Below are 11867 nucleotides of genomic sequence, written 5' to 3' on the forward strand. Positions count from 1 at the left end.
ACCAATAAATTGTTTCAAAGAGGATGCATCAGCTACACAGGTAAGCGACCCATTAAATTGTCTTTGCAAACCATGCATGCCATGCATGTTGAATTCAAAATATTATTAAGAAAGGATTGGTTACCCTCAAGCATGAACATCATCCGTAAACCCAAATACTTACCAAAATATTACATTCGATAGCACTTCAATTAAGACATAAAAAGAGTATGACCCCTCGTAACCTTCGAACGTTTGTGTTTGTGCACCCTCCAGATTGTTCCAGCGGCAATTCAATTTGGCATCAGTATTCAATCTCTTCCATCCAAATCTTCCTCATAAACAGGCCACTTCAGATTCCTGCAATTATATTCTCCCCATAAGATGATTTGACGCTCTTTACATTCATTCATGCTTCAACCAATAACCAAAGAATCCCAACAAGTGACCGATCATGTAATTTCTTCTACATTTAGTAACCAAGTAAGAATTCCTACACGCCAAGAGAAGCATTCCAATCAGAAACCTAGTTCTTGAAAGGATCTTGCAGGCAAAAACACTATTAACATACACGAACCAAAATAAAACTAAATAGCCACACTATCTTGCAACGTTCTAGTATAACCATGCATTGCCGGTATTTTTCAGGCCCAATCTTGAGCCATCAACCCTTACAGAAACAATTTGAAGTACAAGAACAACAGCCCATTTGTCGTTCATGCCATTTTATTCAAGTAGCAAATACCCCCAGATCACACTAACACTCATACGCTGACGGAGTGAAATATCAAATCAAGCCAAGGTGTGAAAGTCTAGCTCAAGGCTAGGAAGACAATAGACAAATTTCTGTCCTTTGCATGACCACTATATAGAATATAGATTTGCAGCATCATTTGATGAATTTTCAAGCAATTATTATTATAGTTGCATTCTTCCCCATGAAAACTGAATTGACTAGCTTGCCCCATTGCTAAGTTCGCTGAGTCCTTCACAAAGCCCAATCAAAAATGATAATTTTCACATTTGAAAAAACCCCATGAAGCACCATTGTTGCATAATGAAGAAAAGGTTAACTTACCTATAATGACAACATTGCACCCACTAGAGACTAAGTTCATCTACAACTTTGACACCAGCTTTCTTGTCCCATTCCTCAGGGGATGCTACATCTGCCATTATCTTTTCTTGACCACGCCAAAGGATCTGCATGCAGTGTTCCCATCAGTCAATTTTCCACAAAATTGAAGAAACAAACTACATAAGACAATCTAAAAGGACTTACCTTGTCAATCACCCCGAATTCTTTAGCAGTTGTAGAATCCATATAATATGGTCTTCTCATCACATTAGTAACGGCCTCTACTGACTAATACAAAAATAACAAGATAAGATAAGTTCCTTAGTTTTTGCTCATATGCTGCTGCTGATTAAATCTTATAAAAAGAGCTTACATTTCCTGTGTGCTTGGCCAGAAGCTTTATAAGAATGTCCCTATTTGTCATTACCTGCAAATTTAGACAATGTTGAAATTTCCACAAAATGCACACAGAAGTTGAATAAAAAAGATTGTCACCTTATGAATGAAATCTTAAGCCAGAGCTCAGTAAATGTCTATCATTATATTGCATATTGAACAGAAAATGTTGATGTGATTTCTATTTTTACTCCTCCAGAGAAGTTCAGAGACCAAACAAATAAAGACATGATGAACAAATACATGTTTAGGACTAGAACAAGGAATGGATAACATTGAATTTGAAACAATCAGTCTTTAACCATATTAAAATGGTGGAAAGCAATGAAACAGGGGATCACCTCTTTTGCACGAATAAGAACGTCACTAGCAGGCATCAGCCCAGATGATGGCACACGAGGCTGTTGGATCATGGCTGAAACAGGATTGAAGGAAATTACGAAAGTTTTAAAGGTCTGAGATTGCAAACTTAAAAAGCCAAATGCATCATACCTTTGGCATGTGGCATCATGAATCGTTTGCCCTTAGTTCCTGCTGAAAGCAATAGACAAGCTTGACCTATAGCAGCCCCAACGGCAACCGTATGTATCTGAATAAGCAAGAACAACTATGTAATGAGATAAAAGGTAGAATATTCATATCATTACCAAATGCATATCATTCCCCTACTTTTCAGTCAGTGCCCAGGTCACTTAGCACATATCCTCTGGGGTGTGGGAAGTTGATACAAGTGCATATAAAACTAAATATACTAATTCATAGAATTTATAAACCCAATCAACAGTTGCCATTGTCACTGCCTCACAACCATTTTCAAGCGTTAGCATCACAGCAACACATCCGCAGCACTGATGTGGTGCCACCACATGCATATGCATATCCCTAAGCACAATTGCTAATCTAGAAACACCCTATGTAGCTCCAAACCCACACCCACGCAAACTAACACCATCATCACCACCAAGTAGAGCAAATAACTATGTGAAATGCAACAATTCTTAAAATGAATCACCTCATTTTTCAACTGCATCATTGCATCATAGATAGCAAAACCCTCTGACTCCATGCCAACCTGAGTAATAAGCCCTTTAAATACATAAAATAGATAATTTTGAGAGAGAGAGAGAGAGAGAGAGATCATTTCATATGCATCATGTTTTGATATTAAACAACAGACTTACCGTTTCACCGTCATCACGAGTGGTTCCGGTAGAATTGATATAAATATATATTGGTTGTTTAGGATCCATCCATTGCAGATACATCAATTCCGCAACAACAAGCTCTGTGACTGCTGGTACTAACTGAAACATCAAAGCAACTTTTAACAGATTTCACAAAAATGCAAGAACGACGTGACAATAAGACTGACTAAAACCTATTAGGAATGGATATCGGCATTAGTCCCGTATCATTTTAGTCATATTTCCCCTTCTGAAGTAACGAGAGAACACACTCAAGGTGCACAGTCTGCACTGAAGACATGCTCTGGGCTTCTCAATTTCACCCCAACTATGAAAAGATACCATGATTTGCTACTTTCCGAAGATGGCATCTACAACCAACATGAATATTGGGTCAAGAACTTACAGGCATGCCAATATAAACTATTCTCCCGTGGAGTAGCAATGACGGCAAGTCTGGAGGTGGTTTCCTTGGCCTATGCTCGTTGTAAGAAACAGATCTTTCCACCTAGTTCAAGCAGAGAATATCATCAGTATACCAACTAACCAAATAAGAGTCATAGAAACAAACAAAAAGAAATTTGATTAACCGGGGTTCCAGGATAACGTGGAAATCAATTTCTTTAATTACTAAACATTCAGACTGTCTTAATAAATTTTGAAACATCACTACATTTTTTTTATCCAAAACAAGAAGTTTAATTTCCCATGGAAAGAAGCCAGAAAGTCCTCCCAGTCACTACTATTTCCATTAAGACCTATTAGAATCGCTAAAATTTCGAACAAAACCAGCTTAACCAATACAAAATTAAGATTCTTTCCGCTACAAAGAACTAGCAGGCGCTAATTTCACTAGTACCCATTAAATTAATCTAGAAAACTTTGCTTCAATCCTTCCAAAAAAAAAAACTACCTATACGTAAGCATATATATATATATATAGAGAGAGAGAGAGAGAGAGAGAGGGAGGGACATACTTGGGCAGGTGTGGCCATGAGCTTAGGTTCATCAAACAAATCCAAGTACGGAAGAGAGTCAGAATTTTGAACAGGTCGGTTCAGTAAAGTTTCGGGTGAATTGGCAGCCACTGAACTGAGCCTTGAAAGAAACGGGTCCTTAGGGTTTATTGGAGGAATGGGGATTTTGACTTTTGCTTTCGAGTTAATGGAACAAAAAGCTGCGAACCTTCGAGTATTTTTGGCTCTAAGTGACGATGAAGAAGTCGCTGATATTGAGATTGGTAAATGCAAACTAGTGGCCATTTGAAATTATCGGTGAGACCTTGTGACACTTCTGGGTTTTCTCTGCAGAAACTGAAAGAGAAATTGAAGAGAAGCTCTGATGCTATTTGGTTCGTTGAAGTTGAAGGAAGGCCTTGAAAGCTTTGGCTGGGAATTTTGATGCTATTTGCTGTGGAAGAAGTTTGGGGATGTCGTTTTGTTTCACTGTTGAGCCCTTTTAGAGCCCACAAGATATTGTCAATTTTGGCCCAGAAAGCAAAAGGACTTGGCATCATAAGCACCTCATATACTTTTTGACGTTAAATTTTTTTTTGTTGTTGTCATATTGAAGCAAAGAAATCGCACTGAAGTTCGATCCTGTTGGGTGCCACGTGGAAGGGAAATTTACGTTATTTTTAATTAGAGACAACCTCCTTGATGTATCAATTAACTATCTATCGAGTGAATTTTTTTCATTAGAATAAATTTTAAATTTTAAGAAGGGGATGATTCATGAAGTATGTTTGTTTCGGCACAATCACAACCAAAATAAATAAATTGCGTATTAGGGAAAAATCTCTATATTGACATGTAATTTGGAAATTGGACTCCGGAAGCTACAATATATTTAACTGCATAATGTTTCAATTTACATTCATCTTTTCTAAATCACAAACAGAAAAGTATAAAAATAAATAAACATTAGAATATTATATTATATATATAAAACCTCTGAAAAACAATCAACAACCATGCCCATCCGTTTTTGTTCTGTTTAATACCATAACATCACAAAACCCAAGGCAAAACAAAAACCAACAATGAAGACCTATCAATGAAGGGCAACATCAACTTCACCATGACTTGCAAGCAAAGGCTCTGCTTCAGGCACCTTCCCTGCAAAAACCTTGGCAATTTTCTCTGTGGGAACCAGAGGCATATAGGAGGAGACCCTGTACCCCTTCTCTGCAGTGTGCTGTACAGTCTGGTTGTACTTTTCAGAGCAATATGCTGCAGTTGGTACAACAACCTCAACCACCTTTGGGAGGACTTGGTTCACCTTTCGCCACGCAGAGACGGCACATTGCTCAGCTTTTGGTTCATACCTAGCATACAGATCTTTAGCTGCGGGTTCACACTTGGTGTAGACAGATTTAGCATAGCTTGAGGCAGTGTCTACAACCCCAGCACGCTTAACCTCAGAAGCAACCGCTCGAGCCGCCTCTGGGGCTTTTTGAGCAGCTGATAAGGCTTTGAATGAAGCCTGCTTAAACACCGGCGGCATACGACTGTCCAGCTTGGTCACAGATTGATCAACCTGAACATGTTCCAATACAAATTTTAGAGTTTTACCACTTGCACATTGAACACAACAAAGAAGCTTCACTCCATCATATTATAAAAACCAAATTAACCAAGCTAATTATGAAATCGAAAATAGATGCAAGCATACATCCTATCAAGGAACAAAACCCAAATGCCGTAATCAAATTTGTGCAATTGAAGTTGGATGCAATGGACCAACTATAAATTGAAGATTGAAAAATGGATTGACTCTAAAACATAATCGATGTGCTGCGTATGCACAATAAACCAAATAGCATAAGAGCATGAAATTTGTTAGGTACCTTGCGATCCACGAAGGTGAGGAGGTGAGCAGGGACATCATGGTACTTGTTATAGACAGGTCCAACAACGTTCTTCACAGTTCCCTCCACGGATTCAACTCCAGGCTTCAAAGGACCAGACCTTTCCTTGGCAAATCCGTACAGATTTAAGAAGCAAACCGCGGCATGAGCTGCAGCCACTTGAACAAATTCCAGGTACTTGAGCCTCTGTTCCTCCTCCTCAGCCTAAACAATTACAAAAACACTTAAATAAATATGAGCTAACAACACCCATGAAAGCTGATTCCTTGTTCATCTGAAAAGAAATTTATAAAAATAACAAAGTGGGAAAGTTACAAAACTTAGGTATTTCTTAAAATCCCAATATATTGTGAAAACCAAATTTTCTCGGCAACCAAACAGTGCCAATGTCAATTAAAAAGAATAAACAAATCAATAACATAATAAGAAAAAAGAAAAGGCGGGTTTATGGTCCATACCATCTGTTGTTGCACCTGCACGCTCAAATCTTCCTGGGCCATAATCAACTTTTCTTTCTTGTTCGGGAATTTAAAATCTCGGCTAATGATTGTTTGCTGTAACTGTGTTGGAGGTTAGAGGAGGAAGACGAAGGTTTTATAGTAGAAAACCCGAAAGGAGCCTCTGAATATATACTTAGCGCTTAAGAAATTGGGCGGTGGGATTTGTTTCAGCGAAGCGAACCAACCGGGAAGTCCGCGTTAAAACTAAAAGTTTGTTCGCTTGGCGAGGATGAAGTCCGTCTACGTTGCGCTGTTGATTACTCGCCGAGTTCGGTGAACGTAAAAACTAACACCGTGAAAGCTTTACTAGCTTTCCAATGTAACTGGGTTAATGGAAACGAGAATGACGTTTTGGACCTTTTTGGCGGTGGGGGGTACAGTTCGAGAAGGTTCTTGGGTCCTACGTAAATGGCCCACTGGATCATGCTGGCATGAATTTAGGGTATTTCTTATTTCCCACGGTTGAGGAATAAACTAGGCCCTGGTTGTTGACTCTCTTGGCCCAACGGAAAATGAGTTAGTCGTTTGGCATCATAGTTTTCGAGTCATTCTATTATGAGGGCCTTATATATGGTCATTAGGTGAGGTTTTATTTTTTAATCATTAGATTAGGTTAACTAATTTAATCTAACAATTAACTAAATTAATCTAATAGTTAATAGATAAAGCCTCACTTAAAGATCATATATAAGACCATCACTATAAAATTCTTGCATACTTTTCATATAATGAAGCCCAAGTATTGCACTTTTTATACGAGTTCGAGAATGTTTTATTTTCATTTTTAATATAGACGATATTGAGAGAGGGAGATTCGACAATACTCTTAATCACTTGAGTTACAAACTCATTATCCAAGATTTTTTTTATAAAGTTTATTATTTAATAATTGTCGTCTATAACATATAAATTTTAATTTCGTCCAACAAAATGAAGACTAAATGCCACTAGAGTGGAACGTCAATAGAATTGGAAGTAATAACTGAGAGCAAAAGCAAGATAAGTAGATAGCGAGGATGACAATTTTCTTGTCACGCCGGACCCCTAATGTCTTCCTAATGGGATATAATGTAACTTTGATTCAATTCTTTTTTGGTTCCAATTTATGGAGCGTAGTTTGTAGGCACAATAACAAGATGGACATGAATATTCAATTCAATGGGAGTCAGAAGGCTTTGAATGCATCCACCACCACTTACTTAAAAACTAGAGAAAATAAATAAATGTTGTTACAGAGCAATCACGAATAGGATCATAAGTTTTCAAGCCAGTTGGTGGTTCAAATATCAGGTTTTGATTTGTTGATTAAAGAAAAACAATAACATTTGAGGTTTTTAGTTTCTGAAATATTAAATACATTGAAATAGTTGCACACCATCTGGCATCCCAAAAAAAAAGGGATGTGGGAATCTTCTGAGTTGAAGTGGTTGCAATATTATAAAATTTGATCAAACTTAATTTATGTAAAGTTGTCCACTTTAAAGATTAAAGCCACAGAAACATAAGAGCAGCTTAATCTGGAGTTGCTTTACCTACCAAGAATTGTTTCCAATATAAATTTCCACCAACTCAATTTCATAGATGATGAAAATCCCAGTCACAGACTCACAGAAAATTAAGGGTGGGTGTCGAGATAGGAAAACCGAGCAACTTCGAATGGAAAAAATCGGAAAAAAATCATGTTGAATAAAAATTTAATAAATCGACATCAAATCGGATCGAACCAATTCAAACCAATTCCACTACCATTTTCACACATTACAAAACTAGACCGGCTGCAAAAAAAATTATTTAAGTTAAATGTTAAATTTATAATCCCATAACTAATATTTCCCCAAGCCAACTTCAAATCATCTTTCTTTTTTATGCCCAATTATCTCTATTTGCATGAAATTAGATCATTTGTGAATTTTTTAGCCCAAAAAATAAATTTTAGTTAGAATTTGTAAAAATAATAATAATTTAAAAAATATCATATCTGAAACCGGAAAAATAAGAAACCGCATTGGAATTAGTTTAAACTGAACCGGTCGATTTTATAAATCTTTTTTATTAAAACTGAACCGAACCATATTGGTTGAATAGTTTCGGTTCCAATGTCGGTGTGAGGTGTAGACTTGTTCTTAGCATTTTCATCCATATGTCCTAAAAGAATCTACTTTTTTTTCCCCATCTGTGAACAGGTGAAGTGTACCAAAAGTTTACCTAAGAGATTCGAAGCTTCAATAATGGAAGAAAAAAGATACCAGCAGCCTCTGTGATGAAAGAGATCTTAGAGGGGTCTTTTTTGCTCAACTTATGTTTGGCAAAGGGGACCACAAATAGCTTTAAATTTTGATCTGTGGACCTAAGTATTTAACAAACAAACCCAACATACACCTACTCTAAAACTTAAAGAGGAGAATTCAAATCATGAGGATCATCTTTTGCTGCTGATATAGCTCTCTCTCATTCCCATTAAGCATTTTTGCAGTGGCTTTCATACACTTCACATGGAAGACTTTAAGATAGGTGCAATTATGACCATTTTTATGACTCTGGTAGGACAAATTTATAGACACTGTACTTCACCAAGAGCTAAAATTCACTCTCCAAAACAAACATATCTCCATCCTCACTTTCAAGTACAAAATCTACTCTGTCCAAGTTTAAATATAACCTTAAACCTTACACTAGGTTTAACATTTACCAAATGCAAGGAGAAATAAACTTATTTGTCCTTCTTGCATTGCATTTATACCTATCTATTGAATTATATTCTATGCCATTCAAATTTTGTTTATTATTATTGATACAAGCGATATTCTACTTTAATTTAATCTAAACTACGAAAAAAGGGACTCGAATTCGGATGAAGAGTGGGGAGCACATCCGTCTGCTATAGCCAACTTAGCTAAGCCTATGTCTTTCCATTCAAATTTTGGCCAAAAATAAAGGCACCAACTTATTTGTCCCTCTTGCATGAACTTCATTTGCCCTACTACCCCACTTTAAAGCAAAGAACTTCAAAGCAAAAGAAAAGCCAATATGAATAAAATCAAGATATTCATACTGCAGAAAACCAATTTTGAGTCAAAAGGCCAAAGGCAAACAGAGAATAAGAAAAGAAATTCCAACATTTGATAGAATTTATCTTTAAATTGTCCTTTTCTCCCTTTTGCAAACTGCATGTTTATTGTCATTACAACTCAACAATTCCTCTTTCTTCTCTTGTTACTTTTCCCCTGGCTTTATTTATGTCGTCTCATTCTACCAACTCTCTCTGGCTGCCTTTTTCTCCTTTGAGACAAAAGGAGAAGGAAGGCAGCAATCAAATTGAAAAGAGGGTTTTTCTATAACTAACAACACAACACAACACAGCAAACACAAGTCCCCAAAAGATGCTAACTTTCATGGCCAATATAATCCATCACATGGAATCAATTCTGTAGAGACATTGATATGGCCAAAATATACATCAATTCAAGAAGAAAAAAGATAGAAAATTTTGATAACTTCAATGTAATTCATTCTACACAACTAGTTAGGTCTTGAATTGTGGAGCACAGATCTTTCTTCCAAAAAGAAATAGATCAATGGGGGAAAAAAGAAAGAGAAACAGAGCACCCCATCGGTGATCAGCTCTTTTTTTTTTCTTTCTGGTTCATTCAAAACAGGCAGAAGCTCAAAACTTTGAAGAAAAGGAATAGCAATTATTAATGTTTTACAGAGACATTCAAATATGATTTTATAACATCATCAACATTTCCATTAATAATAACAACAATGACACACCACCTCCAAACCATCTCTCTCTCCCTTTGTTCATGTATAACAATCGAACCCATTTCCAAAATGAACCAGAAATAAAAAACAAAGAAACAAAAAATAAAAAAAATTAACTCCTGCACCTTGTGATGGCGCTGCAGCCGCGGCTGTAGGGGTTGGACTGAGCTCCCGGCTGGCAATTGTAGTAGGAGGCGCCACGCCTTGAGCAAGGCACAGTGTTCCTCTGCATCGCACCGTAGCTGATGTACTTGCTGGTGGCTAAGATGCGCCGGTTGATCTCAGAGTCCAAGTCAAACTCCTCATCCCCTGCAGCCAAGCACTCTGCTATGGAGCCCTTGCAGGCTGAGTTGTTGGTGGGCATCCATGAAAGGTTCGGGTGGTGGTCCCCACTTGCTATAACAGAAGATGATGAACCCATCAACAAGATTGAGGCGCAGATCAGGAGGAGGAATGAGACACAGCATAGCCTAGCCATTGTTTCCCAATAAGAAGCTCAATGTATCACTATTTCTTTGTTTTCTGTAAAACTTGCTGCTAGCTTTTCTTATTGCTTGAGAGCTTCTTTATTTGCTTTCTCTTTGGTGTTTGTATTTTAATTTTCTTGCTCTGTGTTTGTTGTTTCTCTTTACCAGTGAGCCAATGGAGAGAGAGAGAGCGACGAGGCCAACTAGACAAGAACTATACCTCAGTTACTTAAAAGGACTTATAAACGGCCTGATGTAATGAAATGACATTGGTATTAGCTGTTATTTACAATGCTGCCCATTGATTGTTTCTACATATTAGTTGTACCACACTACCATTTACAAAGACCTTAATAATAAGAATATAATAATTGTTTCCGTGGATTTTATTATATAACAAATGCTAATTCAACTTATTATTATTTTAGGTTGGTTTTTGTATTTTGTATTTTGAGGAGTTGGAAATGCCACCAAATTCATAATGACAATGGCAGACTTAGTAAATTAGAAGTAAAATAATGTCCACATTCAGAATCCAACCTACTATTAAGAATGCAATATATAGTTGACTGGTTGAGCTTCTCTCTCTCTAGAAATGGAGATTACAGAGAGGAGAGAGAGGAGAGGGGGAGTTGCATTAAAATAGAATAAGGAAGAGGGAAGACGGCATCTAGGGTTTACACCTATCCCAAGTGGCCAAGTCCATCCAAGAATCGTTAACCGAAACACGTTTTCTCCTTCCTATCATCCTATTCCTACCTGCTGTTTCTTTATTTATCATTTCTTTAATAATCTCCATAATCAAATAATAAGTCTCCATAATCAAAATTATGCCCCCTGCCCTTTGTCTCTGTTTTCAACATAACCGTCCTCATTTTACTCTTTTTTGTTTTCTCGTCCATTAAAATCTACTGATTTGCCAATCTAATGTATACGTCTGCAAAAACATATAGAATAAGCATATTTGAAGCTGAGTTGAATCCTTCCATCATCACAAAGAAAAGAAGAAAAAAAAATATTGAGTTGGAAGCACGTAGAAAGGATTTGGTATACATTTTCTTAATGCGTATCTCATTGACATTTGTGAGGTGAAAGCTAAGTTACAAGTTATAACAACTTAAGAGTCCCTTAATTTATAGAAAAAGAATCATTAGGAGTTTGTAACTTAGTGATTTCAGTGTCGAATTTACATATCCAACTACCGCTTGTATAAAGAACAAAAAAATAATTAAGTTTCTGATTTATAAAAATATATGTGATCACATACAGAATAATGGTGCCATAACGTTCCTGTATGATAAATATAAAAAAAGAAAACCCTTCATCTAAACACTTTATTCAGTTTGTTTAATTTAGCAAAGAAGACAATCTAAAATCCCACTATTCCTTTTCACGAAAACCCTAATTACTAGTAATGATTGTTCAAAATAAAGTTAAAATAGTTATGCATTGTTGTCTTTCTTTAGACTCCCAAACCAAACCCAACATACCTGTTCAAGAAAGGTATGTGAATTTGATTCTGTCCCTTTTGTTTTCAATTCAATACCCGCGCTTTTCTTTTCATCACAGATAGATAGATAGATAGCTAGCTGTGGCATTTGAAAGGAATAACGGCTAGCATTCCTCATG

The 11867-nt window shown here is 36.7% G+C and overlaps 3 protein-coding genes across 5 annotated transcripts; all 3 read right to left on the reverse strand.

The window, feature by feature from the left end:
• On the reverse strand, positions 58–4173 carry LOC18772483 (ATP-dependent Clp protease proteolytic subunit-related protein 3, chloroplastic). Of its 3 annotated transcripts, none has more exons than XM_007205477.2 (10): positions 3615–4173; positions 3044–3145; positions 2635–2757; positions 2466–2525; positions 1946–2042; positions 1795–1868; positions 1431–1484; positions 1262–1345; positions 1058–1182; positions 58–472 (listed from the first exon to the last, which is right to left on the reverse strand). In XM_007205477.2, the coding sequence occupies exons 1-9, from the start codon at positions 3897–3899 to the stop codon at positions 1081–1083; spliced, it is 981 nt and encodes a 326-aa protein (XP_007205539.1). In that variant the 5' UTR covers positions 3900–4173; the 3' UTR covers positions 58–472; positions 1058–1080. The 3 variants fall into 3 exon arrangements, with proteins under 3 accessions (XP_007205539.1, XP_007205540.1, XP_020421646.1); XM_007205478.2 differs by having other exon boundaries at positions 58–339; positions 3615–4116; XM_020566057.1 differs by lacking the exon at positions 58–472 and adding an exon at positions 548–965 and having other exon boundaries at positions 3615–4116.
• On the reverse strand, positions 4453–6313 carry LOC18772505 (REF/SRPP-like protein At3g05500). Its single transcript, XM_007205709.2, has 3 exons — positions 5965–6313; positions 5486–5710; positions 4453–5175 (listed from the first exon to the last, which is right to left on the reverse strand). Exons 1-3 carry the CDS (start codon positions 6004–6006, stop codon positions 4690–4692), a joined length of 753 nt encoding a protein of 250 aa, XP_007205771.1. The 5' UTR covers positions 6007–6313; the 3' UTR covers positions 4453–4689.
• On the reverse strand, positions 9671–10557 carry LOC18772723 (rapid alkalinization factor). The gene has a single exon (XM_007206088.2). The coding sequence runs from the start codon at positions 10247–10249 to the stop codon at positions 9884–9886; it is 366 nt and encodes a 121-aa protein (XP_007206150.1). The 5' UTR covers positions 10250–10557; the 3' UTR covers positions 9671–9883.

This window comes from Prunus persica, chromosome G6 (assembly GCF_000346465.2).
Source record: "Prunus persica cultivar Lovell chromosome G6, Prunus_persica_NCBIv2, whole genome shotgun sequence".
NCBI lineage: Eukaryota > Viridiplantae > Streptophyta > Magnoliopsida > Rosales > Rosaceae > Prunus > Prunus persica.

What these genes read in the sequence shown, in the direction of transcription:
- LOC18772723 (XM_007206088.2), bottom strand. Translation starts at nt 10,249, where the DNA reads ATGGCTAGGCTATGCTGTGTCTCATTCCTCCTCCTGATCTGCGCCTCA.
- LOC18772483 (XM_007205477.2), bottom strand. Translation starts at nt 3,899, where the DNA reads ATGGCCACTAGTTTGCATTTACCAATCTCAATATCAGCGACTTCTTCA. An exon ending in TTCTTATTCGTGCAAAAGAG is followed by an intron (nt 1,485 to 1,794) that starts GTGATCCCCTGT and finishes CTAAATTTGCAG; the next exon opens with GTAATGACAAATAGGGACAT. An exon ending in TGGCCAAGCACACAGGAAAT is followed by an intron (nt 1,346 to 1,430) that starts GTAAGCTCTTTT and finishes TTTTTGTATTAG; the next exon opens with TCAGTAGAGGCCGTTACTAA.
- LOC18772505 (XM_007205709.2), bottom strand. Translation starts at nt 6,006, where the DNA reads ATGGCCCAGGAAGATTTGAGCGTGCAGGTGCAACAACAGATG. An exon ending in TGCAGGTGCAACAACAGATG is followed by an intron (nt 5,711 to 5,964) that starts GTATGGACCATA and finishes GTAATTGTTTAG; the next exon opens with GCTGAGGAGGAGGAACAGAG. An exon ending in TCACCTTCGTGGATCGCAAG is followed by an intron (nt 5,176 to 5,485) that starts GTACCTAACAAA and finishes GAACATGTTCAG; the next exon opens with GTTGATCAATCTGTGACCAA.